Below are 26,629 nucleotides of genomic sequence, written 5' to 3' on the forward strand. Positions count from 1 at the left end.
GACCACCTATCCCGACTGGCTCGCCAACGTCGTAATGGTGAAAAAAGCCAACGGAAAGTGGAGGATTTGCATTGACTACACCGACTTGAATCGGGCCTATCTGAAGGACAGCTTCTCACTTTCGAAGATCGACCAGATGGTGGATGCGACATCCGGTTATCGACTGCTCAGCTTCATGGATGCTTTCGTAGGGTACAACCAAATCGGGATGGTGCCTGAAGATGAGGAACACACCGCCTTTGTGATCGCCAAAGGCCTCTACTGCTACAGAGTAATGCCTTTCGGACTGAAGAACGCTGGCGCCACCTACCAACGACTAGTCAACAAGATCTTTAAAGACCAGATCGGGCGCAACATGGAAGTGTATGTCGACGACATGCTGGTGAAAAGTCCGCAAATTTCGGATCATGTGCGGGATCTCGAGAAAACCTTCCGCACTCTACGACGACACCAAATGAAGCTGAACCCGACTAAGTGCGCCTTCGAAGTGACCTCGGGGAAGTTCCTTGGGTCCCTCATTTCGCAACGGAGAATCGAGGCCAACCCTGAGAAGATCAAGGCCATCGTCGATATGCGACATCCAGACACCAAGAAGGAGGTGTAGCGGCTCAACGGAAGGATCATCGCGCTCAACCGATTCATTTCTCGGTCAGCTGAGAGATGTCTCCCGTTCTTCAAAATCCTGCGACAAGCCAAGCATTTCTCCTGGCCGGACGAGTGCCGACAAGCCTTCAAAAAATTGAAGAAATACCTAGCTTCTCCGTCGCTCCTGGTAAGACCAGAGATCGGAGAGATCCTGTATCTTTACCTGGCTACCTCCTCGGAGGCAGTTAGTTCGGTGCTCGTCCGAGAGAACGAGAACCGAGTTCACCAACCAATATATTATGTCAGCAAAGTGCTTCACGAAGCTGAGATTCGGTACTCGAAGGCAGAGAAAATAATTTTCGCTCTGGTCATTTCAGCGCAGCGACTCCGTCCGTACTTCCAGGCACACGCTATCGTGGTCCTCACCGACCAACCTCTGAGAGCCATCATGCACCACCCTGACACATCGGGACCGCTGGCGAAGTGGGCTGTGAGACAGAGCGAATTCGACATCCAATACCGACCGTGACCTACTCTCAAAGCTCAGGTTCTGACCGACTTCATCGTCGAATGCCCGACGACTGACCTACCGTCGGGGGAGGGGAGCCCCGTGGAGGTCGGGACCTCCGACTGTGACCCCGATTCGGCCTGGGTGTTGCACATCGACGGAGCTTCCAACGCTCAAGGAAGCGGGGCCAGTTTTCTGCTCACCAACTCGGAAGGAGTGGTTACCGAGCATGCCCTCCGGTTCGACTTCAAGGCCTCCAACAATCAGGCCGAGTATGAGGCGCTCGTCGCGGGCTTGAAATTGGCATGGGAGCTCGGGGTCGACCGACTCAAAGTCTTCTCCAACTCCCAACTGATCGTTGGGCAAATCAGAGGCGAGTTCGAAATGCGGGATCCGACCATGGCCAAATACCGCCAAAAAGTAAAAGATCTCGTAGCGCCCTCCCAGTACTTCGAGATCTCCCACATCCCCAGGGTGAAAAATGCTCGGGCCGACGTGCTCTCCAGACTCGCGACATCCGACTATGGCACCTTGGGCCGGACGTTCGTGGAAAGTCTTGAACGGTCGAGCGTCGACCAGGTCGAAGAGGTGCTGCAATTGGCGACGGGGCCGAGCTGGATGGACCCAATCGCTCAGTACCTGACCGACGGAACTACCCCCGAAGACCCTGCGAAAGCCAAGCGACTCCGGTGGGCAGCTTCCCAATATGTAATGATCGACGGCCGACTATACAAAAGGTCGTTCTCCCTTTCCCTGCTGAAGTGCCTGGGGCCGACCGACGCGGACTATGCCCTCAGGGAAGTACATGAAGGAATCTGTGGCGATCACTTGGGAGGCAAGTCCTTAGCCTACAAAGTCCTGCGACAGGGCTACTACTGGCCCACTATGAAGAAGGACGCCGCCGAGTTGGTTCGGAGGTGCGAACCATGCCAAAGGTATGCCAACATACTGCACCGACCCGCCAGCTAACTTGCTCCGGTCGTCGCCCCGTGGCCCTTCGCCTATTGGAGAATCGACATACTCGGATATTTTCCTCCGGCATTCGGACAACGAAAATTCATCGTCGTCGCGATCGACTACTTTACTAAGTGGATAGAGGCCGAACCCTTAGCACAAATCACTGAGCGGAAGATGGAGGACTTCATATGGAAGTCCATCATTTTTCGGTTCGGACTGCCAAACACCATCGTTACCGACAATGGGCGACAGTTCGACAACCAGGACTTCAGAGACTTCTGTGCAAGATTTCAAATCACGCACCGACTGACCTCGATCGGGCATCCACAATCCAACGGCGAGGTCGAGGTGACCAATCAGACCATACTGAATGGGCTCAAAATCCGACTGAATGAAGCCAAGGGCCTCTGGGTCGAGGAGCTGAACTCCATCCTGTGGGCGTACCAGATGACACCCCGAGTCCCGATCGGGGAATCGCCTTTCAGCTTGGCCTATGGATCGGAGGCCATGATCCCGCTGGAGATCGGGTTACCATCGATCAGGGTTGAGCAGTATCGAGAGCCGGACAACTCTGAGTGTCGGAGAGCCGACCTGGACCTCTTACCTGAGCTCCGACATGAGGCACAACTTCGTATGGCTTCCTACCGATAAAAGGTGGTCCGATATTACAACGCCAGGGTGAAGCCGAAGCTTTTCTGGCCTGGAGATCTGGTCTTGAGAAAGGTGGAGGTCTCGAAACCCTTGGATCGGGGAAAGTTGTCCCCAAACTGGGAGGGACCCTACAGGGTAGCCGACACCTACGGACCGAGAGCTTACCGATTGGAGACCCTAGAAGGGACGGCCATCCCACGGACTTGGAACGCCGACAATCTGAGGATGTACTATCAGTGAACTCTGTATCCCCCTCGCTTGGAATGCGACCTCAGTTTTAAACTTCGGAGTCTGGAACTTCGACTCTTCGACTGTTGTTCGGCGCTTACCAAGGGATGTGAGTCCCCGATGTCCCAACTTGGACTTAACGTTCCACTGAGGGCCGTTAGGCCGGTCACCAACGGTGCATTGGACGCTTAAAGGACCGGCGCATCCGCGACAACGGGAGTTGCACTCCTTCGGCATTTGAATCTCTCAGCCAAAACGATCGAGCGGAACGATCGGCCAACTTGCCGACCCTGCTTCGATCGGGATAGGCAAAGCGCCAACGCAACCGACGTCGCATTCGCGACTTACCGACCAGGTCGACACCGATCGAAGGATATTCGGCTTGCCACCGTTTATCACACGGCGCGACGCAAGTACCCGACCTAAGACTGGGTAGTAGGAACTCGACTTACCATCGCTTTTTCGACCAAACACGTCGACGTCGTATGACGATGTGTCAGTCGCAATCCGATCGATCCCATCGGACGACATTGGGGTCATCGGGGTGCGCCCGAAGGTCGGTCGACCTTCGTCCCCACAAACGACCTCCGACTCCTCTGGCACGACTGACTCAATGGACTCGTGCCCGAAAGTCGGTCGACCCCCGACTCATACCAAGATGACGTATGTTCGACTCTGGCGTCCGGTTTACAACCTAACGATGGGCGTTCGGTTCGGGTCCTAGGTCGGGCGGTTAATGGTCGGAGTTCGTCTTGCTTACCCTATGGCATACTACCGACTATCTCTTTTAACAACTTGGGATGTCGTTGAGTGTCCTAATGCGGTACGTCGGGACTGCGACTCTCCAACCTTATGACCCCACGACTACAAGTACATCCTGACAGGCAAGAAAAAGAAGTCGAAAAGGAAATTAAAAATTCCTTAAGTCCATTTAAGTCTACAAAATCGGATCGAAGCCCGGTTACAGGTGCGCAAAGAAAAACAAAAAACAACAAAGGAAGATAAGGCCGCGATCATCCTTCGGAGTCAATCTCTTCGACTGATGAATGCTCGGGGATGACTTGTGTATCCACAATGATCGGCACTGGGTCGACGGACGGCGCTGGATCGACAGTCGGCGCTAGATCGACAGTCGATGCCGGGTCGACGGTCGGCGTCGGATCATGGGTCGGAGCCTGGTCACGAGTCAGGGTCATCTCTCCTTCGGCGATCTACCCCGGGGCAGCCTCTCCCACCGCAGCGGCGTCTCCCAACGACGGGTCGGCCATCTCCTCCGTAGCTTGGTCCTCGGCCCCCGGTGGAATGATACCGCTAAGGTCCAGCTCCGAGTACAGGACTTAGACTGCGTCCCAACCGTCTTCGTACCCCACCCGGTACGATGCAAAGCCGATCTCCAGCAGCTCCTCCCGATACCTGTCGGAGCCACGGAAGTCGTCCACCGCCCGACTCAGTGACTCCTTCGCCGACCTCGCCTCCGCTTCCACCCGATCGAGAGAGCCCTTCGCCGACTCAGCCTCTGCCTTCGCTATGTCAGCATCGGCCTGGGCAATCGACAAGTCCTCCTCAGCCTTGGCGAGATTCTCCAGGTTGATCCGGAGCTGCTCACGTTCGGCCTCGAGCTCGGCGGCGACGCCGTCCCGTTCGCGTCGCAGACGGTGCGCAGTCCGACCCTTGCGCTTGGCTTCCTTTCGGGCCGACTTGAGTTCGGACCCGAGGCGAGAGACCTCATCTTCCAGCCTCACCTTCCGGTCGGTCGACTGCTTTAGGTGTTCGACCAGCACCGCCTTGTCGGCTTCGGCGACCGTCGCCCTGTCGTTCCAGGCCGCCCGGACGTTCTCGAACCTTCGGTACCCGACCTCAAGTTCGGACATGGTATAAATCAGCTGCAAACGTGGACGCTACGTCAGGAAAGCGAAATAATGAAAATAGTAAGAAGGAAAGAGACGAAGTGGAACTTACCCCGACCATGGTCGGGTAGAATGAAGATAGCATCTCGGTCACCTACCGAGACTTCAGGACCTCCACGTCGGCTGGGAGGAGGATCCCCTGGCATAGCCTCCTGGCCAAGTTGTGGTCGACCAGGGCCGACGCACCTTCGGGGGCCTGAGCGCCAAGTGACGCGATGCGACTTCCCGACCTTGGGTCATCGACGGGGGCCATCGGGGCTTTCCCCCGATCGGCTGTCCCAGCCCGTAGATCAGGTAAGGAGGGGATGCTCGAGCTTGACTGAGCACCCCCCCGTTGCAGCTGCAGACGCCATCGGATGACGTTCGGGTTCCCGAACGGCATCCGACACCACTCTCATCGACGAAGCCGCCGACGTTCCTTCAACCGCTTCCTCTGCCGGCTGCTCCTCCAGTTGCACCGTCGGAGCCGAAAGTGCAATCACCAGCTCTGACTGATCGGTCGCCGACGCTGCGACGGTCAGCGCCGCTGTTGAGGATTTCTTCGACGGTCGTGAGGGCCCGACCCCGGACGCCGGCCTCTTCCTCACCGCATATTGTCTGATTTCAGCGTCGGTTGGCCTCATCCTCGGCGGTGTCCCTGCGATTCCGATAAGAGGATCAGTATATGCTCGAGAACAAATGCCAAATAAAAAGACAACTGATGAATCGGGCGATACCTAGACGGGGGACCAGGCTCAGGCCAGCATCATAGAGGGCTTGTTCGGTAACAAGCTCCCTCTGCTTCGGGACCGACATGTCCTTGAGTCGGTGGAAGTCCTCCCAGTCGTCCGCCTCTACTCGGCTGTTCTCGTTTGCCTCGGTTCGAGGCATGCCCCAGTGAGAAGGGAAGCCCCAGGGAGAAGAAGAGGAAACAAAGAAAAATTAGTTCTTCCACCTGTGGATGGACGATGGAAGGCCAGTGACGAAGGAAAGACCCTTCCGGGGGTTGAAGAGCCACCACCCTCGGGCCTTAGGGTGGGGTCGGAGGATAAAAAATGCCCGGAAGAGAGAAATCCGAGGGTTGGTCGGCAGGAGCTGACACAACAGGGTGAAGCTGATTATCAGCCGATCCGAGTTCGATGCCAGTTGCGTCGGACAGAGTCCGTAATAATCTAGCAGATTCCGAACGAACTCCGGAATCGGAAGCCGAAGACCAGTCTGGAGGTCCTCGATGTACAATGCCACCTGGCCCACGGGCGGGTTGTTAACCCGACCCCCGACTCCTGGGGCGGAAAGTCGGAACTGCTCCGGGATATGATACTGATCCCGAAGCCGATCAACATTCGACCCCGAAAGCGAGGAAATCTCAACTTCCGGAGTCGACCGAAGGTCATCGATCAGGTTTTCCGACCGAGCCTCCTAAGGTGAGGTTCTAGCCATGACACCAGAACCAAAAAGAAGACAAGACCGAAGAAGAAGGAGAAGGAAAAGAAAGGGTTTTAAGGAAAGCAAGAACAAAGCAGAAGGGGGCACGAACCCCGGACGAACCCTTACGAGAGTGGGGGTGGGGGCAGCTGCCGGCGACGACGGAGAGACCGTTTGGGCAGAGTCTCCACAGCAAAACCGTCAGAAATGAAGCTTCGAGTACAAGTGGCCCCATATATATAGGACTGTTCGACGGTCGGGATGTCGCCGCACCGACCGAGACTTCTCGGTTGGGCGACATGTGGCAGCATCCGGGCCCTCTTTCGGTCCGGCGGTTCGGCGCACCCATCCCGGAAGGGCCACGTTGCCTTCATTAATGCGAAGGACGTCGGCCCAACAACCTCTGACGCGTGACGGAAGGGCCGCGGTTCGGAATTAAATCACCCGTGCTGATTCGCATCCCCGATGGGACGCTTGGCAGCGGCCCGCGCTCCCAAAATCGGCGCCAGATGACGGTTTGCGTTCCCCAAAAGGCGTCGGACACCCGATCGCCTGACACCGGATCATCCGGCACCCGGTCGCCTGACACCGGATCGTCCGGCACTCGATCGCCTGACACCGAATCGTCCGGCACCCGATCATCTGACACCGGATCGTCCGACACTCGATCGTCTGACATCGGATTGTCTGACGTCACGTCATCGAACAACGAGACACCTGACATCAACTTGCCCGGACCGTCCGTCGGTGAGATCAGCAAACTCGGGCCAGGACGCAGTAAAGAATCCACTCCTTTCGCCCAACGTCTCACTCGCGTGGAGATGCGGGCCAATGCGACCTCAGGCTCAGGAGTGGGGGGGGCAATTGTTGGGATATACCGACCGACTCCATCCGACCGACCGACTCCATCCGGCCGACCGACTTCATCCGACCGACCAACTCCGCCCAACTGACGGTGGGCGACACCGACTACTGATTGTGCCCCGACCGGAGCGGATCGGCCTAACGAGCCTACGTCGCCTCCGATCGCCTGAGAGCCGACCCCCGATCACCGACTTTCTATCGGGTGGGACACCGCTGACTCGCCATCGGTTTGGACGGCTGACGTCCCACCTCTGCAGGCCCTCCTAGACGCTGAATGAGCGGCGTGGGCTGCAGTCCCATCAAGTAAACGCCGTACGAACGCCAGGGGGTATTGTCCTGCCGGGAAGCCTGGGGCGCTGTCCTGCTAAGGACGAGAATTAATTCCTAGGACCTGTCAGCTTTGTCAACGACGTGACAATCTCCGACGATATGACAACTCTCCAGTTGTCTACATCACCGACGGCGAGGCCATACCACCTCCTACTATAAATCGGGGAAGGCAACAGTGCTAGAGGTCCCTTCCGAAAAACCCTCAAGCTCTCCCTCTCTCTCTCGTAGAGCTCTTTGTCTCTTTTTCACTGTTGCCCAGTCTCCTCTCTGACTTGATCGTCGGAGGGTCCCGCCGGAGCCACCTCCGGTCAGCGTGGACTTTCTTTTGCAGGCGCTTGTTCCCGGCGACCAGGCGACGAGGGGATTGGCCGCAACAATCGAAATCCGAATTAAAATTTTTTTAAAAATTTGATGATTTAATTGTATCAAATTAAAATTTAATTCAGAATTTTTCTTGTGATTAATTCTTTTAGTTTTTATCCATTATCTAAACACGCAAAAATGCGGAATGCGATTTTATCATTATAATAAAATCCAAATCACAACAAAATCCTGTACACTCACCTATTCTTTACTAAATCGTCCAATCGAAATCCGAAACCTGGCCGCTTTCACTTCCTTATTCCCTTCTTCTATCAGGTTACGCCATCTTCTGCGTGTCTTGGAATCAAAACCGGTCACCCTCGTTTCTCCTCCTCCATTCTCGTTCATTTATCCCATCACTCTCTTTTTCGCCGTGCTTCCTCGACATCCTCGCTTATGCCGGTTGCTGCCTCTCGAATCCTAGTCAATCTTGGTGGCATGATGAAGTACACCATTGCCCGGTGGAATACCATCATCGCTTGCACTACAAGGAACCAGAGTAGAGGGAGTTCGACGAAACGCCCAACAAGATTGCAACCATGTCTTAAAATGACTGCAACCATTAATCTTAATGATTTGCATAGCAAAATGATGAAAGCAAGTGATCCGAGACTAGCAAATTATGTTGATGAAATATATAACGGAACGGAAAATTTTTTTACCTGTTCAATTTTTAACGGATCAAAATATTCATGCGCTTTGATGTAAATAATAATCGTCTATTCTTTCATCGTGAAAAAATTTGATTGAAATTGTTTAAGCAACTCATCGTAATTATTGAGCTAATCTAACCATTTTTTTTCTCAAGCTGGTCCCATCCTCACAAAGAATGACAAGCTCTCCCTTGTCAGCTTCCAAATGTCCTGAAAAATAAGAACTTATCCCTTCTTGACCACCCAATTATCATGGCAGACAAATGCAACTGCTTCAATTATAATCTCGAGTAAGAGAATCGTTCTTCCGCGCCGATACAGCCCCAACCCTACTGTTCTTGACCTGTGGAGTTAAAAGGCTGATAGAACTGGAATCTGGACGGCTATACTTTCCTCACCAGCAGTATTTTGAAATTCTCACAATGCTACGAACCGGTTTATGCGTCGAGGTGCATCAGCCGAGTGACCGTGCGACCGATGGACCCCAAACATGTGAACGCTAGCAGAGATGCTGCTCCCCATCACGGCACGACTTTGATCCTCACGTCAACCACGTTCTCATGCTTTGGCATCTCGATGCCACAGCAATGCAACTTCCAAGGAAGTTAGGGAGGCAGGCCCGGACCAAAGACCCGGGACTTGAGGTGCAGATTGGTAACTTCAGCCTGATGGTGACGGATGAAAGTAGTATGATCAATATTTATTCGAAATTATTTTTATATTTGAATCAATTTAAATATAAATAAAAATTTAAAAATTTTATTAATATTTATATCCATATTTATATTTGTTAAAAAAAAAAAAAAGATAACTATGCGATCCATATCCGAATATCCAAATTTACTTGTAACCCTACATAATTTTATATAATATTTATTAATTTTTTTAAAAAATATATAATTATATAAATATGTTATTAATTTATCATCTACTTAATAATATTTTTAATTTTATAATTATAAAATTTAATTATCTAACATATATCCGTAACAATATGCATTCCTCTGATACCCGAATTATATCTATATTCATTTACAATAAATTTTGATATAAATTTTTGCATCTGAATGATATCGTATTCATATTTATATTTGTTAGGATTTGACGCCTCGAGATTCAGCCCACATTGAGCGCACAGCGAGGTTCGCGGCGAAAAACGGAGTCCAACGAGATCAAGATCACCTGAAACGAAGCTCGAATGGAGGAGATACGAGCTTTTGAAGTCGGCACGATATTCGAGGCGGCGGAGGACCACCAGCGATCGGCGGCGGGCGGCAGCGGCGCGCGACCCAGGCCCGCACGGGATGCGCGACCCAGGCAGGTGCTCGGGCCCGCGCGCAGGCGCGGCCCAGGCCCGCGCGCACGGGCCGACCCAGGCCCAGGCGGCCTGCTGGCCCCTTGGCCCCGGTCCATCGTGGATCGGGCGGTCCACGGCTGGGCCTGTGGACCGCATGGGCATTTCCCACGCATTTCTCACGATCCACGGCACTATTCTGTGGACCGAAGAACGATCGAAGGGCCCAGGTGGCTCCCGATCTTGATCCGACGATCTGGGACGTGATTTGGCTTGTTTAGCACTCTTAAACCTAATCTAATTAGGTTTAAACTCTCTTTAACCCTTTAAAAGGGCTATGTGACGAACAGAGGAAGCAGTGGTTCGGATTTGCGCCGTACGAAGTCTGTACGGAATCCAAGAGAAGAGAGAGGCGGAAGCGTTGCTGTGAGAGAAGGAACAGGGCTTCTGGACAGTAGTCGCCAGGCACTTCAGGGGTTCAGGGGGTCTTCCAAGAGGGAGAGAGCTTTTGTGAGGGAAACTTCAGGTGAGAGAGAATTGGGTGTACAAAGATTGAGGGTGAGGTCGCCTCTTGTAAAATTTCTTTTTCATAGTGAAGTTTGCATGCCCCGTGGAGGCGAGCCCTTTTGTGGCTGATCCACGTATTTTGATTGTTTTCCTTTTGTTTTGTTTCTTCTTTCTTCCTGCTGCATTGCGTGGTACTGAAAAAATTTTGGGAGGTGGTGTCCTGGCCAGACATCCACCCAACAAGTGATATCAGAGCAAGGCGGTACAAGGACGCAGATTGCAGTGGTGGTGAGCAAGACTGAAGATGAAGAAGATAGGAACTGTTGGGTATAAAATACCCACAGCCGCCATCGACAGCAGGACGGCTTCGCCCAGACTCCTACGGGAGCCGGGCTCCGCCATCTACAGCAGGACAGCTTCGCCCGGACTCCTACGGGAGCCGGGCTCCGTCATCGACAGCAGGACAGCTTCGCCCGGACTCCTACGGGAGCCGGGCTCCGCCATCGATAGCAGGACGGCTTCGCCCGGACTCCTAAGGGAGCCGGGCTCCGCCATCGATAGCAGGACGGCTTCGCCCGGACTCCTACGGTAGCCGGGCTCCACCATCGACAGTAGGACAGCTTCGCCCGGACTCCTACGGGAGCCGGGCTCCGTCATCGACAGCAGAACGGCTTCGCCCGGACTCCTATGGGAGCCGGGCTCCGTCATCGACAGCAGAACGGCTTCGCCCGGACTCCTATGGGAGCCGGGCTCCGTCATCGACAGCAGAACAGCTTCGCCCGGACTCCTATGGGAGCCGGGCTTCGTCATCGACAGCAGAACGGCTTCGCCCGGACTCCTATGGGAGCCGGGCTCCGTCATCGACAGCAGAACGGCTTCGCCCGGACTCCTACGGGAGCCGGGCTCCGTCATCGATAGCAGGACGGCTTCGCCCGGACTCCTACAGGAGCCGGGCTCCGCCATCGACAGCAGGACGGCTTCGCCCGGACTCCTACGGGAGCCGGACTCCGCCATCGACAGCAGGACAGCTTCGCCCGGACTCCTACGGGAGCCGGGCTCCGCCCTCAGTATCAGCTGCTGGAGCCGGACTCCACCCACGACCTCAACCGAAAGGAGGACCCCTCCCGGACTCCTACAAAGGCCAAACTTCGACCACTGCCGAGCCTCGATCAACAGATCCGCGCCCCTTGGCAGATCACAATAACAACCATGATCCTGTTCCACTTCTTGTAGTGGATTCCGTGCGGCTCCATCGCCCCCTACGGCGGACCCATTACTCTCTGACAGGCTGTGTCAACGGCCACGATGCTGCTCCATTCCCTGCGGCAGGTGCTGCACGATCCCACTACTCGCTGACAACTAGCGGCAACGGACGCCGCTCCACTACTTGCAACAGGCCCTACGTGGCGGGCTATGACGATAGCCACGGGTCTACCCCACTATCTTTCGCAATCAATTTCCCTGACCATGGGCGGCCCACTACCAGGCGGTTACAAACGTCGCCATCAATCCGTTGCCTCCTCCGCCTATAAAAGGGGGACCCAGATACGTTATTCTTTAAGCTCATTTTCCTTATCTCAAAACTCTGCTAAATTCTCCGTTCGAGCACTCCATTCTTGTTGAGGCAGAGAACTGACTTGAGCGTCGGAGGGTCTTGCCGGAGCAACCCCACCTCCGGTTTAGACTTCCCTTGCAGGTCCCGGCGGCGACCGCGGCTTCTCCGACTCCAGCTTCTCCGGCGCAAGCGGATTTTTGCACCAACATGAACAATCAAGATGAAGATCAACAAATTTGATGATAAGAGCAATTTCTCCTTGTGGCAGGCAAGGGTGAAAGACGTGCTCATCCAACAGGGGTTGATCGATGCTCTCTTGTGCGATGAGAAGCCGACCACCATGGAGGTGCAGGATTGGAAACGGCTATAGATGCAGGCGGTGAGTACCATCCGCATGTACCTAGCGGATGAGATGGTGATCCATGTGCTGAGCGAGACTTTCCCGATGGTGCTGTGGTCGAAGCTCGAGGAGTTGTACATGGCGAAGTCTCTCACCAACACTCTTTTCCTTTGGAGGCAGTCTTACCAACTGTGGATGACTGAGGGACAGAGCGTGCAGGAGCATCTCAGCCACTTCCAGAAGATCCTTACCGACCTTCTTAGCGTTGGCGAGAACGTTAAGGAGAAGACCAGGGCGCTGGTTTTGCTGGCGTCGCTTCCCCCTTCGTACGAGTCCTTGGTGACTGCTCTTCTAGTGGGGAAGAGCACTATCAAAATGGACGAGATCACCGTGGCGATACTTCAGAATGAGGTTCTCAGGAGGGAGAACCCAGCTTCGAGCTCAGGTGGCGGTAGCTCAGCTTTGGTGGCTTCTGGAGGAGCAGGAGGCGGTAGACGGAGCGACAGAAGATCGCAACGAGGGCGGTTTAAGTCCAGGAGGGGCTTGAGCAAAACCAAGTGTTACCGGTGTGAGGAGTTGGGGTATCTAGCCAGAGATTGCCCTCAACTGAAAAATCGGATGGTGGCTGCTGTAGCGACGGCCGGCAGCGATTCAGATGAAGATGTCCTGGAGATATCTGACGAGGTATCTACTTCTTCCCAGCAGTGGATATTAGATTCTGCATGCCCCTATCATGTGTGTTGCAGAGAGGAACAGTTTGACTCCCTAGAGAACAGTGAGGGCACTGTATATCTGCCGGATGGATCGAGTTGTGCGATCAGAGGCATTGGGACGGTTAACTGGAGGACACATGATGGTGCAGTGAGGAGATTGGGGGAGGTCCGATACATATCCGATTTTAGGCAAAATCTTATCTCACTTAACAGACTGGATTCGAGAGGCTACAGGACGGTAGCCGATGGAGGAATCCTGAGGGTGCTACGTGGCAATAGGATTGTGCTAGAGGGAAAAAAGGAGAGCAGAGGACATTATTACCTAGCGGGGAGCCCAGTGCGAGGTGGAGCTTCGGGAGCCAGGTGGAACCCAGAGCGAGGTGGAGCCCCAGGAGGCGGATCGGGCACGAGACAGGAGACTCGGGAGGATGAGAGGCGACGTCGCAAGGTGAGATTCCTATTGCCGCAGGACGATGCCCCGAGCAGATCTCAGGTCAGGAGGAGCACAGCATACGACGGAGATGGGATCGAGCAGCCTGGCTCGACTCCCATGTTTGTCCATCCATGATCAGCAGGCGATTGCCCCAGGGCATGGAGGCGAGGAGATCCAGAAGCTCTCAGAGTTTGGAGGAGGCCGAATATCGAGTCGAGGTGGAGATTGTTAGGATTTGACATCTCGAGATTCAGTCCACATTGAGCCCACAGCGAGGTTCGCGGCGAAAAATGGAGTCCAACGAGACCAAGATAACCTGAAACGGAGCTCGAATAGAGGAGATACGAGCTTTTGAAGTCGGTACAATATTCGAGGCGGTGGAGGACCACCGGCGACTGACGGCGGGCGGCAGCAGCGCAGCCGCAGGCGGCGGCGTGCGGGACGCGCGACCCAGGCCCGCGCGGGATGCGCGACCCAGGCGGGCGCGTGGCCCAGCCCCGCGCGGGCCCGTGCGCAGGCGCAGCCCAGGCCCGCGCGCACGTGCCGTTCCAGGCCCAGGCGGCCTGCTGGCCCCTTTGCCCCGATCCACCGTGGACCGGGCGGTCCACAGCTGGGCCTGTGGATCGTGTAGGCGTTTCCCACGCGTTTCTCACGGTCCACGGCACTATTCCGTGGGCCAGAGCGCGATTGAAGGGCCCAGGTGGCTCCCGGTCTTGATCCGACGGTCTGGGACGTGATTTGGCTTGTTTAGGACTCTTAAACCTAATCTAATTAGGTTTAAACTCTCTTTAACCCTTTAAAAGGACCCTGTGACGAACAGAGGAAGCAGTGGTTTGGATTTGCACCGTACGAAGCCCGTACGGAATCCAAGAGAAGAGAGAGGCAGAAGCGTTGCTGTGAGAGAAGGAGCATGGCTCCTGGACAGCGGTCGTCAGGCACTTCAGGGGTTCAGGGGGTTTTCCAAGAGAGAGAGAGCTTTTGTGAGGGGAACTTCAGGTGAGAGAGAATTGGGTGTACAAGGGTTGAGGGTGAGGTCTCCTCTTGTAAAATTTCTTTTTCATGGTGAAGTTTGCATGTCCCGTGGAGGCGAATCCTTTTGTGGCTGATCCACGTATTTTGATTGTTTTCCTTTTGTTTTATTTCTTCTTTCTTCCTGCTGCATCGCGTGGTACTGAAAAGATCTTGGGAGGTGGTATCCTGGCCAAACATCCACCCAATAATATTTATCGGATAAAATAAATATATATATAAATATAATGGTATCCGATCCTGTTTCTGTCCGAGTTGAAGGATAACTCAAGGACCCAAGATTTGGAGGTAATTTGAGTTTGGTTAGGTAGAACCCAATCAGGGGCAACTTGTTAGGCTATCATGGGCTGTATAGGGCCATTGTGTGCTTAGACTTTACGTTGAAGCTAGTTTTGAAAATGTCAGCTTTGTTTGTGATGGATACGAACCATCTAATCCAACCCAAACCAATGGCAGATGTATTATAAAAATAGGGAAAACCAAACACCATTTCACATATATTTCAACCGAATATATCCTGCATCAAATTTGAATTATCATGCAAACTTATGATGTTCTTAAGCTACTACCAAGCAAGAACATCTTAGTAATGATGAAAATATGCATAGCTGATGAAAATGGAAAAATATATAGTTTCTGAGGCCAACTATATTAGTCCATGGAATGCATAAGCATGTGCATCAACCATATCTCAAATTAGTTTCATTTATATTCTGTATGTAACTAGTCCCAAGTCTGGATAAAGAAGCGTCGTGATAGGCCAACGATCAGTTAAAACTATAGTCACATCCCATTAACATATGGATTATCCGTATATTAAAATATTTATACAGATAAATTTGTATGCATAAATATACTAGTTTTTATTTGCACGTAAATACAATTATACATAGTATGGAAGTATACATGTATAAATACATAACCATGTTTTATAGGGGGAGGCCTAAGACAATTTTGGAAAGTGGAAACCATACTTTAAAACATATCAAAAAGAATACAAAATAATAAAAGAAGGGGGTATTGTGTAGCATCTGAAAAATAGTTTGAGAATTGCTTATTGTTATTCTTACTCAATTTAACAAAAAGGCAAAGCATGCTTATTTCTAAAAAAACCCAAATAGTTACATTATATAACAAACACACTGTAGGATGCATGCTAGCTAATTTTGAGACCAGGTGTTCCCGGGCTTGTGATAATGCTTAATTTACCTTTTGTGTCTGCAAATTATCACAACATGCCACGCCTCAGAGGCTGAGTGATTAGCTGCTATTGCTACTGCTGCTTCTTTTTATTTTATTTTATTTATTTATTTATGCTAACTAATACTGGTGTGGAGGTCTTATGAAGAGAAGGACACAGTCATTGAATGTTACTAATTAGATTTAAACTCCACCCACATGTGGGGGCTAATTATTTCTCTTTCAACAGTTATTCCACTGAAAAAAGGACAGATTACCATGCTTTAGGGTCAGGGGCACAGGTGGATACATGAAGATAAGGTCAAAGTTCGTCTTATGAGCTTGAAACAACTGAGCCGCAGGACCCAAATGATTTGGAGCCAGCAGAAACTATTTATTTATACATAATTTGCTCAAGTATTTGGATTCCAGGCTACCCACGTCAAAGAGCCTAAATGATCCAGAATAAGCCAAAACTCCGTTCCACTTATTTGAAGCATCCAATGATCTACCAGTCTTCTACCGTGCAAGGCTTGCAGGTCCTATGGATTCCCAGAGCTAATGTGGTCCACTGGTTTTATAATCACATTTGGTACCTCTAAATGCTGCTTGTCTGCTGTCTTATTCGCAAACTGTGCATGTAAGGAAGCTAAGGTTCATTTTATCTTCCAAGCTTATGTTTGTCTCCAAAAAAAAAATTCTTTCCATTCACTCCATTTTAGGCTGGTAAATGAGTTAGCTTGAGTACGACTTGTCTAGTTAAAAAAGAGTCAAGCCAGAGTGAGACTTAGCTCACTCAAGCTTCGCTTGAATTAGCTTAAAATAGTTTGAAATGCTAATATAAATAATATAAATAATTTTTATCATCACATAACATAAATAATAATATTATAATCATGTAATAATTATTTTATTATATTACTATAAATTATACAGAATAGAATATATTATAGCTACAATTTTGAAATATGATCAACATTATTATCTCGAATTAGATAAATGGAAGTCTCAAATAATCTTGCATTTTCACTAGACATTAAGTCAATTGTTCGTGAATAGCTTAAACTCAGCTCGAGATTAAATACGCTGGCTCAATGCGCCTTTCTTTTACAAAATGAACTGTGTTTGAGCTAGATTTGAGCCGGCTCCTTGACACCTCACCATGGTTGGTGTGAGAGAAAACTCTGAGTCAAAATAGAAAAATTTGGTTTCAAGAGAAGAAGCTGCAGAGCTGAGGTTGATCGTAGAGGTAGGTGAGTCGTGGGTTTATGCTTTTTATTGTCATTGTTGGCAGGTAGGCCGGATGCCTCCGGCAAAGACAAGCCTGTTCTAATTGCCAAATAAAAAAAAAAGACCCACCAGTTCTCACCGACAATGCTCTAAATTTTAACAAAGTGTTTAGGGTTGTCCTTGCTATTGTTTGTTTCATGTGTTACCCACCCAACCCACAAGGGCAAGTGTGGCCTTTATGGGGTCACGTAAAGCACCAAATTATTTACATCTTTAAGATAAAATTCCAAATGTTCTACATGGTGAAATGATTTAATATACAAGAAATCTTACACAAGTGGATCTCAAAGATTATTTATTCCAAAAAGAGAAAATTCTATGGGATCCACCTGCAAAGTGGGATCTCTACGTGCTAGAGTTTGCATCCTTGAGCATTCTCATGACAATCAATGGTGTGAACTCTAATTGCCTGTTTTTTTATTAATTTTTGCATCTTATCTCTCTTTCATATCGACTTTCCAAATAAGTTTATACGATAAATAATTAGTATAAAGAAATTGAATCATTTACCAACCCATAAATCATGGATTGGTGGGTCTCTTAGTGTAGGTGAACTTGATTTTACTTGGACTTATAATTGGAATAAAGAACATATGGAGAACAAGTTATCACTAGAATATGGCATCTGCAATAGCCATTATTTTATTTTAATTAAAAATAAATTTTATAAAATAAATATTAAAATTATATTTGATAATTTTATGAAAATATTTTTTAACTTGAATAAAATTTATTCATACAAGAACATATCAATATAAATAAATAAATATTAAGAGAAGAATTAGAATAGTTGATCTTATGCTTGATACATAAAATGGATGAGGGACAAGAAGGTCCAAGAATGGAAAAAGTGCATGGGTTTGGAGGGCTAGATACACTCTAGTCAATGACATATTTCCACAATTCGTGCCACATACTAGTATCAATATTAGAGTGGGTTGGCTTTTGCAAGAATATTTTTGTTGTTACATATTATATTTGCCTTTCATACATGTTGATTGATTGAAAGGATTGGTTGATTCTAAGTTGGAATCCTTGAAGGGGACCAACCTGCAAGTTGTGCAAGACTAAGACCTAGCCACAAGCACAACTTTTTACTGTATATTGGTTGGAGTGCACACAACCACAGCTTGACCCAACCTAACCTAAATTCAAATTACCCAACCACCAACAACCTACCTTTCATTGAAGTTTCTGTCATTATAAGCTGTCAAGATGGGTTAATTTTGGCAATTCTCATATGATTTTGATTTTTTAACCTTTTCCCTATTTTTAGTTGGAGAACAAGCTCACATATTGGGCCAAAACACAAAACACATGTCTAATCCAAAATTTAAGTTGAAGCCAGGGCAATCCAATATTCCAATCTATTCTCAACATAATTCTTCCATATATAATTGTCAAGAGGAGAGAGACTAGAGAGAGAGAGAGAGAGAGGGTCCTTTATAACAGAGAAAGAGACACCTGACCTCTGGGCTGCAGTGCTCTGTCCAAATCTCAGGCGCTCGCGCTCACTCGCTCGCTCTCTCTCTCTCTTTCTCCCCCCAACTCCCGCCCCCGTGAAGCCAAAGCCCGGGACCTGTGTCGCCAATCTGGAGAAAGGAACGCTCACGAAACAGATTAAAGGAAAAAATTCGTATCCAACGGCTATTCCTTCGTCTTCGGTTCTTCCATTTTGGTCCGATTCTATTGCGTCAGCCGATCTAGTTTCTTTGAGAAGAAAAGGTATGATTTTTATTGAACAGATAAATTTTTTTAGGATTTTTAGCTTAAGATTCTTTTTGATGGCAAAAAGTATGATTTTTAGCTTAAGATTCCTAAGAAAAGAAGAGAAATGTGGTTCGTTGGGAATCCGCTGGTTTTTAAATAAAAAATCGTTTTTTCGTAATAAAAAAGTGAAGAGACTTCGATTTCTGGGGAGCTTTGATTGCCATTTGCCATCTTCTCTCTCTTCTCTCTGCGCTCTCCTTGCTATCCTTCTAAGATTAATGAAGGAATCCGCCCAACCTTCCCTCTGTCTCCTCGGTCTCTACCCTCGCTCAGGTACAAACATTCGGACGTTCTTCTTCTCTCCGTCATTTTTTTCCGATATATTTCCTTGCTGCAATCTGTATTCTATTATAAAAAAGGAGGCTTTTTTCTTCCCTCATTTATTTTCTACGAGAAAATCTCCAAAGAAATTTGATGGGAAAAATAAATCTTTTTTTTTTCCCGATTGTTTTAGATGATTCTCTGCTAGTGCTGTTTTTTTTTTTTTTTTTTCATTTTTCCCAATAATGGATAGAAAGAATCCAAGGTTTTTCTCCATGCTTTTTTCTCCTTTTTCCGTTTTTTATCCTCCCCCGCTTTGTTGGATCTTCGTCATCTATCTCATTGTCATCTACTTTTGTAAAACATTTTCTTTCTAATATCTTTTTTATCCGAATGATGGATTTTTCTTTTCTTTTCTTCTGCTTCTTCTTTTTTTATTTTTATTTTTATAAATGTTACAGAGCTTTGAAGCGGAGGATGGGGTTCCGGATGGTGGAGGAATTGCGGCCAATTTTTTCTGAAACTCTGTAAAATTTGTGAAAGAGAATAAGTTTGGAGGTATATCGATCTCATCTGTTCCTGTCCTTATCCCTCTTTCAAGATATTCAACAAAGCTGGATGGATTTGACAACACAAAATGGACCAGCTTAATTTGATCATGATGTTTAACAGATAAAGCCTTATAGCTTTCACTTTAATCTCATGAAGTTCTCTTAATTATTGATGGATGTCATTGGTGGGCTACACCAAATAGCAATATATTCTAGATGACCTAGGCCCTCCAGTGGTACTAATATGTATTTTTCTTTACATTTATGTGATTGATTAATTGATTTGGATTGATAGGCTTCTTCTAGTGATGGACCCAGAAATATCAGTCAACAATGTTATCTCATTAATTTGGCAAATATAATGAGTCATTGGATTATTTGATCTATATTAATTTGGCAAATATAATGAGTCATTGCATTATTTGATCTATACTTTGGGATATAGGAACTTTAATGGATGAGTTGTTTTAATAGACAAGTAATATTTGTGCCTCTTGCCAGGCTGCTTATATATTCTTTTTGAAGCTCTTTTTTATGTCAAAGCCTTTCAATCCAACTGTTCATATTTGGTGGCAGTTGGCGTGGACTCCAGTCCTGGGAACTTTTACTTGTAACTCGGAAAATGGATGAGGTTTTAATGCAGGTAAGAATAAAAACTGTACTTATAGGACCCAATTCAAATGATTCATTTATGATTTCTTTATGGCCGGTAAATTTCTTGAATTGATGTTTTAAATATTAACATGACAAATTATAGGCTATGAGATTGTTATAAATATGATGTTGATGTGGATAAGGACGGATATAGCTGGAAAGGACTGCAATAATAGAAACAAAAGGGGAACAATAGTAAGGAGAAAGTGATAGAGGCTTAGTTATCTGAATTAGCAGAGAATGAAGGAGCATCAAAAAGATTCTGGTGTAATATAGGGAAGTATATCTCTCAAAAGACTAGAAAAAGAACACTTATGGAACAAATGCAGGAGCGAGTTATTAGATAGACTTTGAAGTGGTTACGGGCTTGTGGCACTTTAAGTAGAAGTTTCTGGCTGTTAAGGATATTACAATTGGTGGAGGATTAGCTTTGGTGCAATGGCGAGATTGCTCCATTGTGACCTGGAGGTTATGTGTTCAAAATACGGAACAATCTCTCTGCATGCAGGATAAGGCTGCATATATTTGACCCTCCCCAAACCTCACAAGGGTGGGAGCCTTATGTACTAGGCTGCCCTTTTTAGCACTGGTCATGATGGTTTGGTCTTGTGCTGTCAATTAATGTTACACCACAATTTGGATTAATGGGATCTAAAAACATGCCGGAACAATCTAAAGAGGTTCTATGATGGTATTGACAAGATAGGTTGGGTGAAGCTTTCCATTTGGGAATATATTACGTCAGATTGAAAGAAAACAAGCTGGATTCTGGATCATTGATTCTGAGAGTAGCAAATGGGCATATTTATTTACTACTAGTTACCATTGCAAAGTTTTGTAGTACCTTAACACTTTCCTTTTTGGGGTAATCTTTTGAATATGCCTTCATGTTTCACAGAGCCATATTACAGCCATGGATAAAGCAGGAAGTGTAGTTTTGGATATTGAAAGTCTCACACAGCCGCCTGATAAATGCTGCACTGGAAGTCCAAAAATGACTGTGAGTGGTTCCTTTTTGATATTAGCCCATCGACGTCTTAGTTACCATAAGAAAGAATTTATATCCAACGCTGGTATATTTTGCTGGGATTGATCTGCAGAAGGCTCTTTCTCGTAAGGGTTCCTACCGCATGGAGAGGCGAGCAGGTGAGGAGCAAGAAACAGATGATGCATCAAAAAAGCTTATAGTTAAAGGTACAAGTTCATTTTTTTTTCCACAAGTGTTGTTTCTCTTGAATATTTCTATCATTGTTGGACTCATGCTATTAGCATGGAAAAGGTGGGTGGTGTATCTTTTTCCTTGTATAGTATATTCCTGCTAAGTTACGTTGTTCCAATGCACATGATCTTGGTGCCAGCAGCACCTATATTTCCCAGATGATGGCCCTTTCAAGACCTCCTGTCATGTGTCGGGGTCCTCAACCAATAACTTGCCTGACAAACCAATTTCGAGTGTGAACATTCTTCATCTATCATGCACTTAAGCTTGAAATGTTCTAAGTAACCAGGTTGCAAATCTTACTGCATATATCTGATGGGTCACTTCATCTTGGTGAGCTCACATAAATTGAGGTCTGGTCTGCAAATCAAAAAGACCTTAACTAACATGTTAGATATCTTATAACACAAACCTGGTATACATATCTATTCGTATGTATGTGTATCTTCATTCCTCAATTACCCCCAACCATCCAGATTTAATTATGCATTTCCATAAAGAGATCACTTTGAATTCGATGTTTTAGCCAAGGCATGTGACCATCAAACAGTATCAATGCTGTCCAAGGTTTTTACTTGTTACCTTTCACTTCTGCAGTGGTGCCTTCTCAGCTGGAGCAGTTGAAGCAGCCCTTGGTACCAAACAGAGCTCTTGTAGCTGCACCATTTGCAGCTAATAGCCCTGTTCTCGCAGATTCTGGAGAAGGAAGGTATAAGAGATTCAATCGCTTAACGACCATCCACCCAAGGAAAATTCTTCTCTTCTTTGCAACCATGTAAGTGCCATTAAGACTCTTCCTATTATGTGCAAAGGTTGTCATGGCAATTCAGATTTATCAACTCACTGTGGGCCTTTTATTTATTGTGGAGACCGGTTTCTATTGCTGTTCTAGTTCATCTATTCAACTCATGGATCCTTTACCCACATTATTGCTTAGAATAAATTTTCTAACCATGGTTTATTTGTGTTTGGGAACTGGTGTCTTGAGTATAATGATTTGATTGGACAATTGAACTTAATAAATCCAGGATGAATGGTTGATGAACTTAACAAACCTTAGACTATCCATGTTGTGATGATCACCCCCAGCAGGCATCAGTTGTGCTTCCATGCTCCAGTCCCTATGGCCTGTGTGGACTTACAAATTTTAATTCCCAGACCTACAAAGATCTTCATCTTGGTATGATACACCAGGCAAATAACCTAAATGCCCCAAGTTTCCAGACTAAGTTAAGAAAAAAGGGATAAAGGTGTAATAGTTGGAGAACATTGTATTGTTATATGTGTGATTGTATGAAGGTGTGATCATTAAATGCACCCTTAAAAGTGTCCCTATTACTTAATGACTATGACTCATGGCATCACCTGCAATGTCACATCACCATCCTCGTGAATACTATCATACTTACAAACTCTTCACAACATTATTACTTGAAGGGAATTCGGTAGATAAGTGGCTGACATCATTTCTGCTGTCCATCTACTCGTGGTCCCTTGAGGCGATGGCCCCCATGGTCATTACTTTTCATATAAATCCGAAGAACCACATGCTAAGGTGCATTACATGAACCAAGAGAAATATAACTTGATTGCGACACTGCATCTAGTTAGTATTTACTTGTGGCGATTCTACTGCCATTGTGGTCCCCTTGGTTGAGCTCCATTAACAATACTGGCACCCCATGGTCCCATCTTCTTTTCTGAGGGTAGAAGATGTGCAACTCAAATTGCCGAAGCACACATTTATGTTATTTATGCTACTGACACCGATACATGATTTTTATTTGCTTTGTTCACTGAGAGCTGTTGATATCTAACAGAATTTGAAGTTTGGATAGTTTGAATTCTGAGGCCCCTCCGTAAAGACATAAGAAGAATATATGATCACCCAATAATCATCCTCTTCTTGATTCATGTATGAGAAACAAGCCATTTGGTTTTGGTTATTTAATTGCTGAAATTGTCTTACAGGTCTAGCATGGGGTCTATGATTCTGATATATTTCACGCTTGCCATTAACCGAAGAGGTGGACCTTAACTGCAGTTTTGAAGGTTGGGTGAGAGAACAGCTCAGCTACTTACCTTTATAAAGGTTTTGTTGGGGAGCAGCACAGCAGATACAACTATTAACTACCTGCAGAGGAGGTTATGATTCTTTTGTCCCTGCGCTTTACTTTATCTCTGCAAACGAGCAACGAGCAATTAGTAGAAGCATATAGAGAAGGAACTGCATCGCTCTGTACTGTGTTGTAAGATCTAACTGCTGAATCCCAACTGTAAAATCTAAAACTCAGTACCATGAAGCAGTGAATTGTCTTGAATATCTTCAGAGCTTGCCTTCATTGCACTGCCCCACAATGATACTGTTCGAGTGCGTTGCCATGTTCATTCCTGAACGGCTGTCTTCTTGCTTCCAGTTATTTTTCCCTCTATGGATATCTTTTGCTATGTTTAGTGAATACCAAGGTACAATAATTGGTCTGGTGACTTGTGCTTTTGGGTGGTGATGTTTTATGATTCGGCTACAGTTTGGAGATATGATCATGTGAAGACTTACGTAAATGTTATAGTGTGGGAGATTTACGTAATTCACATAATTATTGGTGATCCAAGGCTTTTGAAATGATTGCTTATTTTTTGTTTTTTACCTTCTCAACTGTATACATGGATGAAAGATCAGTGCTGCATCTCTCCAGCTTAAAAACTGCTCTGCCCTGCGAACAGGTCGGAGCAAGATAGAAATTTTAATCCTGATAACAGACCTAGCTTTTGCTTTACGGGATCCTAGTGCGTGGCACAGGAAAAGAAAAGGAGGATCATGGGAAGACAGAGGGGTGCTCCAAAATTCTGGGTCAGATTTCTAGGATTTGGTCCTGCCTCTGCACTGAAAGAGTTAGACTTTTAATTAATAAAGTAACTTTGATGAAATATAGAACATTTTAGGCCTCCTTATTAGTGGTGCCTTTCTTTCTTTTTTTCTCTTTGCTTTTCATTTTGCACTACGTATATCAAACAGAGTATGACTCCCAAAGTTGTTTAATTGCATGGTATTTTGTCAAAACTTGTCACAATCACTTATTTTTGGAAAATGATATGTTTATGCACCGATCCTCAGAGAGCACACAACTAGTTTTGAAAATGCTAAATATTTAAATACACCGTCTCCCCTGGAAATAATAGTATTGTCGATGAAAATAAAATAGATTTTTGTTCTATAATTATTTTTTATAACAATTACACCGTTAAAATCCAAATCAACCGTTTTCTACATCCGCCGTTGACCTCGCGCATTCAGGGGCTTTTGTGATGGTTTAGGAAAAACAAAAAGAAAGAAAACGAAAATATAGACGATAAAGTTGAGATCTGACGTGATGCAGGATACCAGGTTATCTTCCCATTCTTCTCTCAAGAGAAAATTCAGCCTCTTATCATTATAGATTACAAACATGATTACAAACATAAACATCCGGGCAACGGCTAGCCACCAAGCTTTATAGATTATGAAAGTGCATTAACACAGTAAGAGTAAGATTAATCATTTTCCACATATTTCTAGTCCACACAAATTTAAGAAAGCAGCCTCCTTTTCATTTCCTTTTTTTATTTCAAGAAAATGGGCAAGGCACAAATTTGAAAAATATCCGGCCAATAACCTTAATGATATTTTACTGCAATACAACTGACAATGATGAAGGGATTTATTAAAGAGTTTTTTGGTTCGGAGAAGTAAGGATCTAGAATCGGAATGGGTGACTCCCATTCCAATCGTTGGTTAAGAGGAGTCCCATTTCGATTCCGATTCCAGAATGAAATAGGAATGGCTCTATCGATATAGAACTCAATCCCTACTCTCTTCTATGGATTTAATTTTTCATTCTAATTTCGATTCCAATTTCGATTCTGGTCATGAACTAAATGCTTCGAGAGATTTGATCATTTCGATTTCGATTCTAAGCCATTCTGATTCACATTCCTATTCTGATTCTTATTGCGAACCAAACACCCCCCAAGTAGAAATAAAAATGTGAGACATCACCTGTCATACCATTGTTCTCATTGGTTCGATCATCGATGTGAATACTAATGATTGGATCTCGACAAACATTATGGATCATTTGTGCACGACACCAATTGTTGGATGCCACATAAGCCATGCGAACTTATATCTAAAATAAATCTCTGTTAGACCAGATCCAGCATCCCGCAAGGATCATGGATTAGATCTAAGTCTAACAACCCTGCTTTCACCGCTGTCCATGGAACAACAATTCGATCATTTAAAAGTTATTAATTAGGGATGGCATTCGGATGATTTTTTTTAAATGTCTGATTTTTCTAAATATCCAATCCATCTCAAATCCTAATAAAACCCATTTAACATATCATCTAAGATATGACCACTACTTTAACCAGCAAAGCCCAATTCGGCCCAATTTATAATCTATTTATATCATTTAACTCTTCTGTATAAATATCAATGCAAAACTTTTGCCACTATCCAAGCTTTCTTATTTGGCCGCTCCAAGCCTCTGCTTGATTGAAACTGGATGAAAAAAGTTGAGGAAAAACGAGAAAAAATATAAAAAAAATCAATAAAAATAAAGAAAAAACAAAAGATTAACAAGTAAAAATCAAGCCTCTGCTTGATTGAAACTGGATGAAAAAAGTTGAGGAAAAATGAGAAAAAATATAAAAAAAATCAATAAAAATAAAGAAAAGACAAAAAATTAACAAGTAAGATCATTTTCCATTTTGGTGGATCATTTTTTTTCCTTTTAATTCTTTTTATTTTGATTTTATTCTTTTTTTTTGAGACCTGTGGGGAAGAAGAGCACCTGAGGGAGATCGGAGGGGTTCTTTTTAGGTTCTGGTTGGAGTTTTTTCTCATGGATATGTGATTTTGTGAGAATTATGGTATTGTGAGTTGGTCTCTTGAGGTTTCAGAGCTTAATTTGGGTACAAGCATGATATTTTTTTTTGTAAGATTTAAAAATTTTTGATCGAAAATTTTTTTTTTTTATGACAAAAATTTTTAATTTATGAATTTTATTCCATGATGATACGAATATGAATGAGGATTGGTAGGACGGTTTCGGATATCCAACGATATACCAAGTTTAAAGAGAACGGCTTTAGGATTTGTGGTCGATTTTGTAAACGGATTTGGATGGTAAGATTTTAAATGAATTTGGATACGGGTAGATCAAATTTTGCAGGTATCTCCCCGTTGCCATCCCAACTGTTAACGGCGGAACATAAAGGGTGACCAATGCATCACCGGATCCGAAATTTGGATCGCAATACAAGACAGAGCAGACATAGTCCAATACGCTGACACGTGCACCCTAATCAGTCGGCCCTCCTGCTCTCCGTGTCGGCTCCCC

At 46.2% G+C, this 26,629-nt stretch overlaps 1 protein-coding gene across 8 annotated transcripts; it reads left to right on the forward strand.

The window, feature by feature from the left end:
- Positions 1 to 18,236: 18,236 nt before the first annotated feature.
- LOC105055371 (uncharacterized) lies at positions 18,237 to 23,852 on the forward strand. Of its 8 annotated transcripts, none has more exons than XM_073246960.1 (8): positions 18,243 to 18,515; positions 18,692 to 18,833; positions 19,283 to 19,379; positions 19,874 to 20,015; positions 20,925 to 21,026; positions 21,127 to 21,220; positions 21,843 to 22,020; positions 23,217 to 23,852. In XM_073246960.1, exons 4-8 carry the CDS (start codon positions 19,995 to 19,997, stop codon positions 23,281 to 23,283), a joined length of 462 nt encoding a protein of 153 aa, XP_073103061.1. In that variant the 5' UTR covers positions 18,243 to 18,515; positions 18,692 to 18,833; positions 19,283 to 19,379; positions 19,874 to 19,994; the 3' UTR covers positions 23,284 to 23,852. The 8 variants fall into 8 exon arrangements, with proteins under 8 accessions (XP_010935452.1, XP_073103061.1, XP_073103062.1 ...); XM_073246958.1 differs by having other exon boundaries at positions 18,244 to 18,515; positions 18,687 to 18,833; positions 19,949 to 20,015; XM_073246957.1 differs by having other exon boundaries at positions 18,244 to 18,515; positions 19,949 to 20,015.
- The last annotated feature ends 2,777 nt before the right edge of the window (positions 23,853 to 26,629 follow it).

Source organism: Elaeis guineensis, chromosome 12 (genome assembly GCF_000442705.2).
Source record: "Elaeis guineensis isolate ETL-2024a chromosome 12, EG11, whole genome shotgun sequence".
NCBI lineage: Eukaryota > Viridiplantae > Streptophyta > Magnoliopsida > Arecales > Arecaceae > Elaeis > Elaeis guineensis.

Excerpts from the sequence above, each read along its gene's own strand:
- LOC105055371 (XM_073246960.1), top strand. The coding sequence starts at position 19,995 with ATGGATGAGGTTTTAATGCAG. Across the intron at positions 21,221-21,842 it reads AAAAAAGCTTATAGTTAAAG|TGGTGCCTTCTCAGCTGGAG; the intron begins GTACAAGTTCAT and ends TCACTTCTGCAG. Across the intron at positions 22,021-23,216 it reads CTTCTCTTCTTTGCAACCAT|GTCTAGCATGGGGTCTATGA; the intron begins GTAAGTGCCATT and ends ATTGTCTTACAG.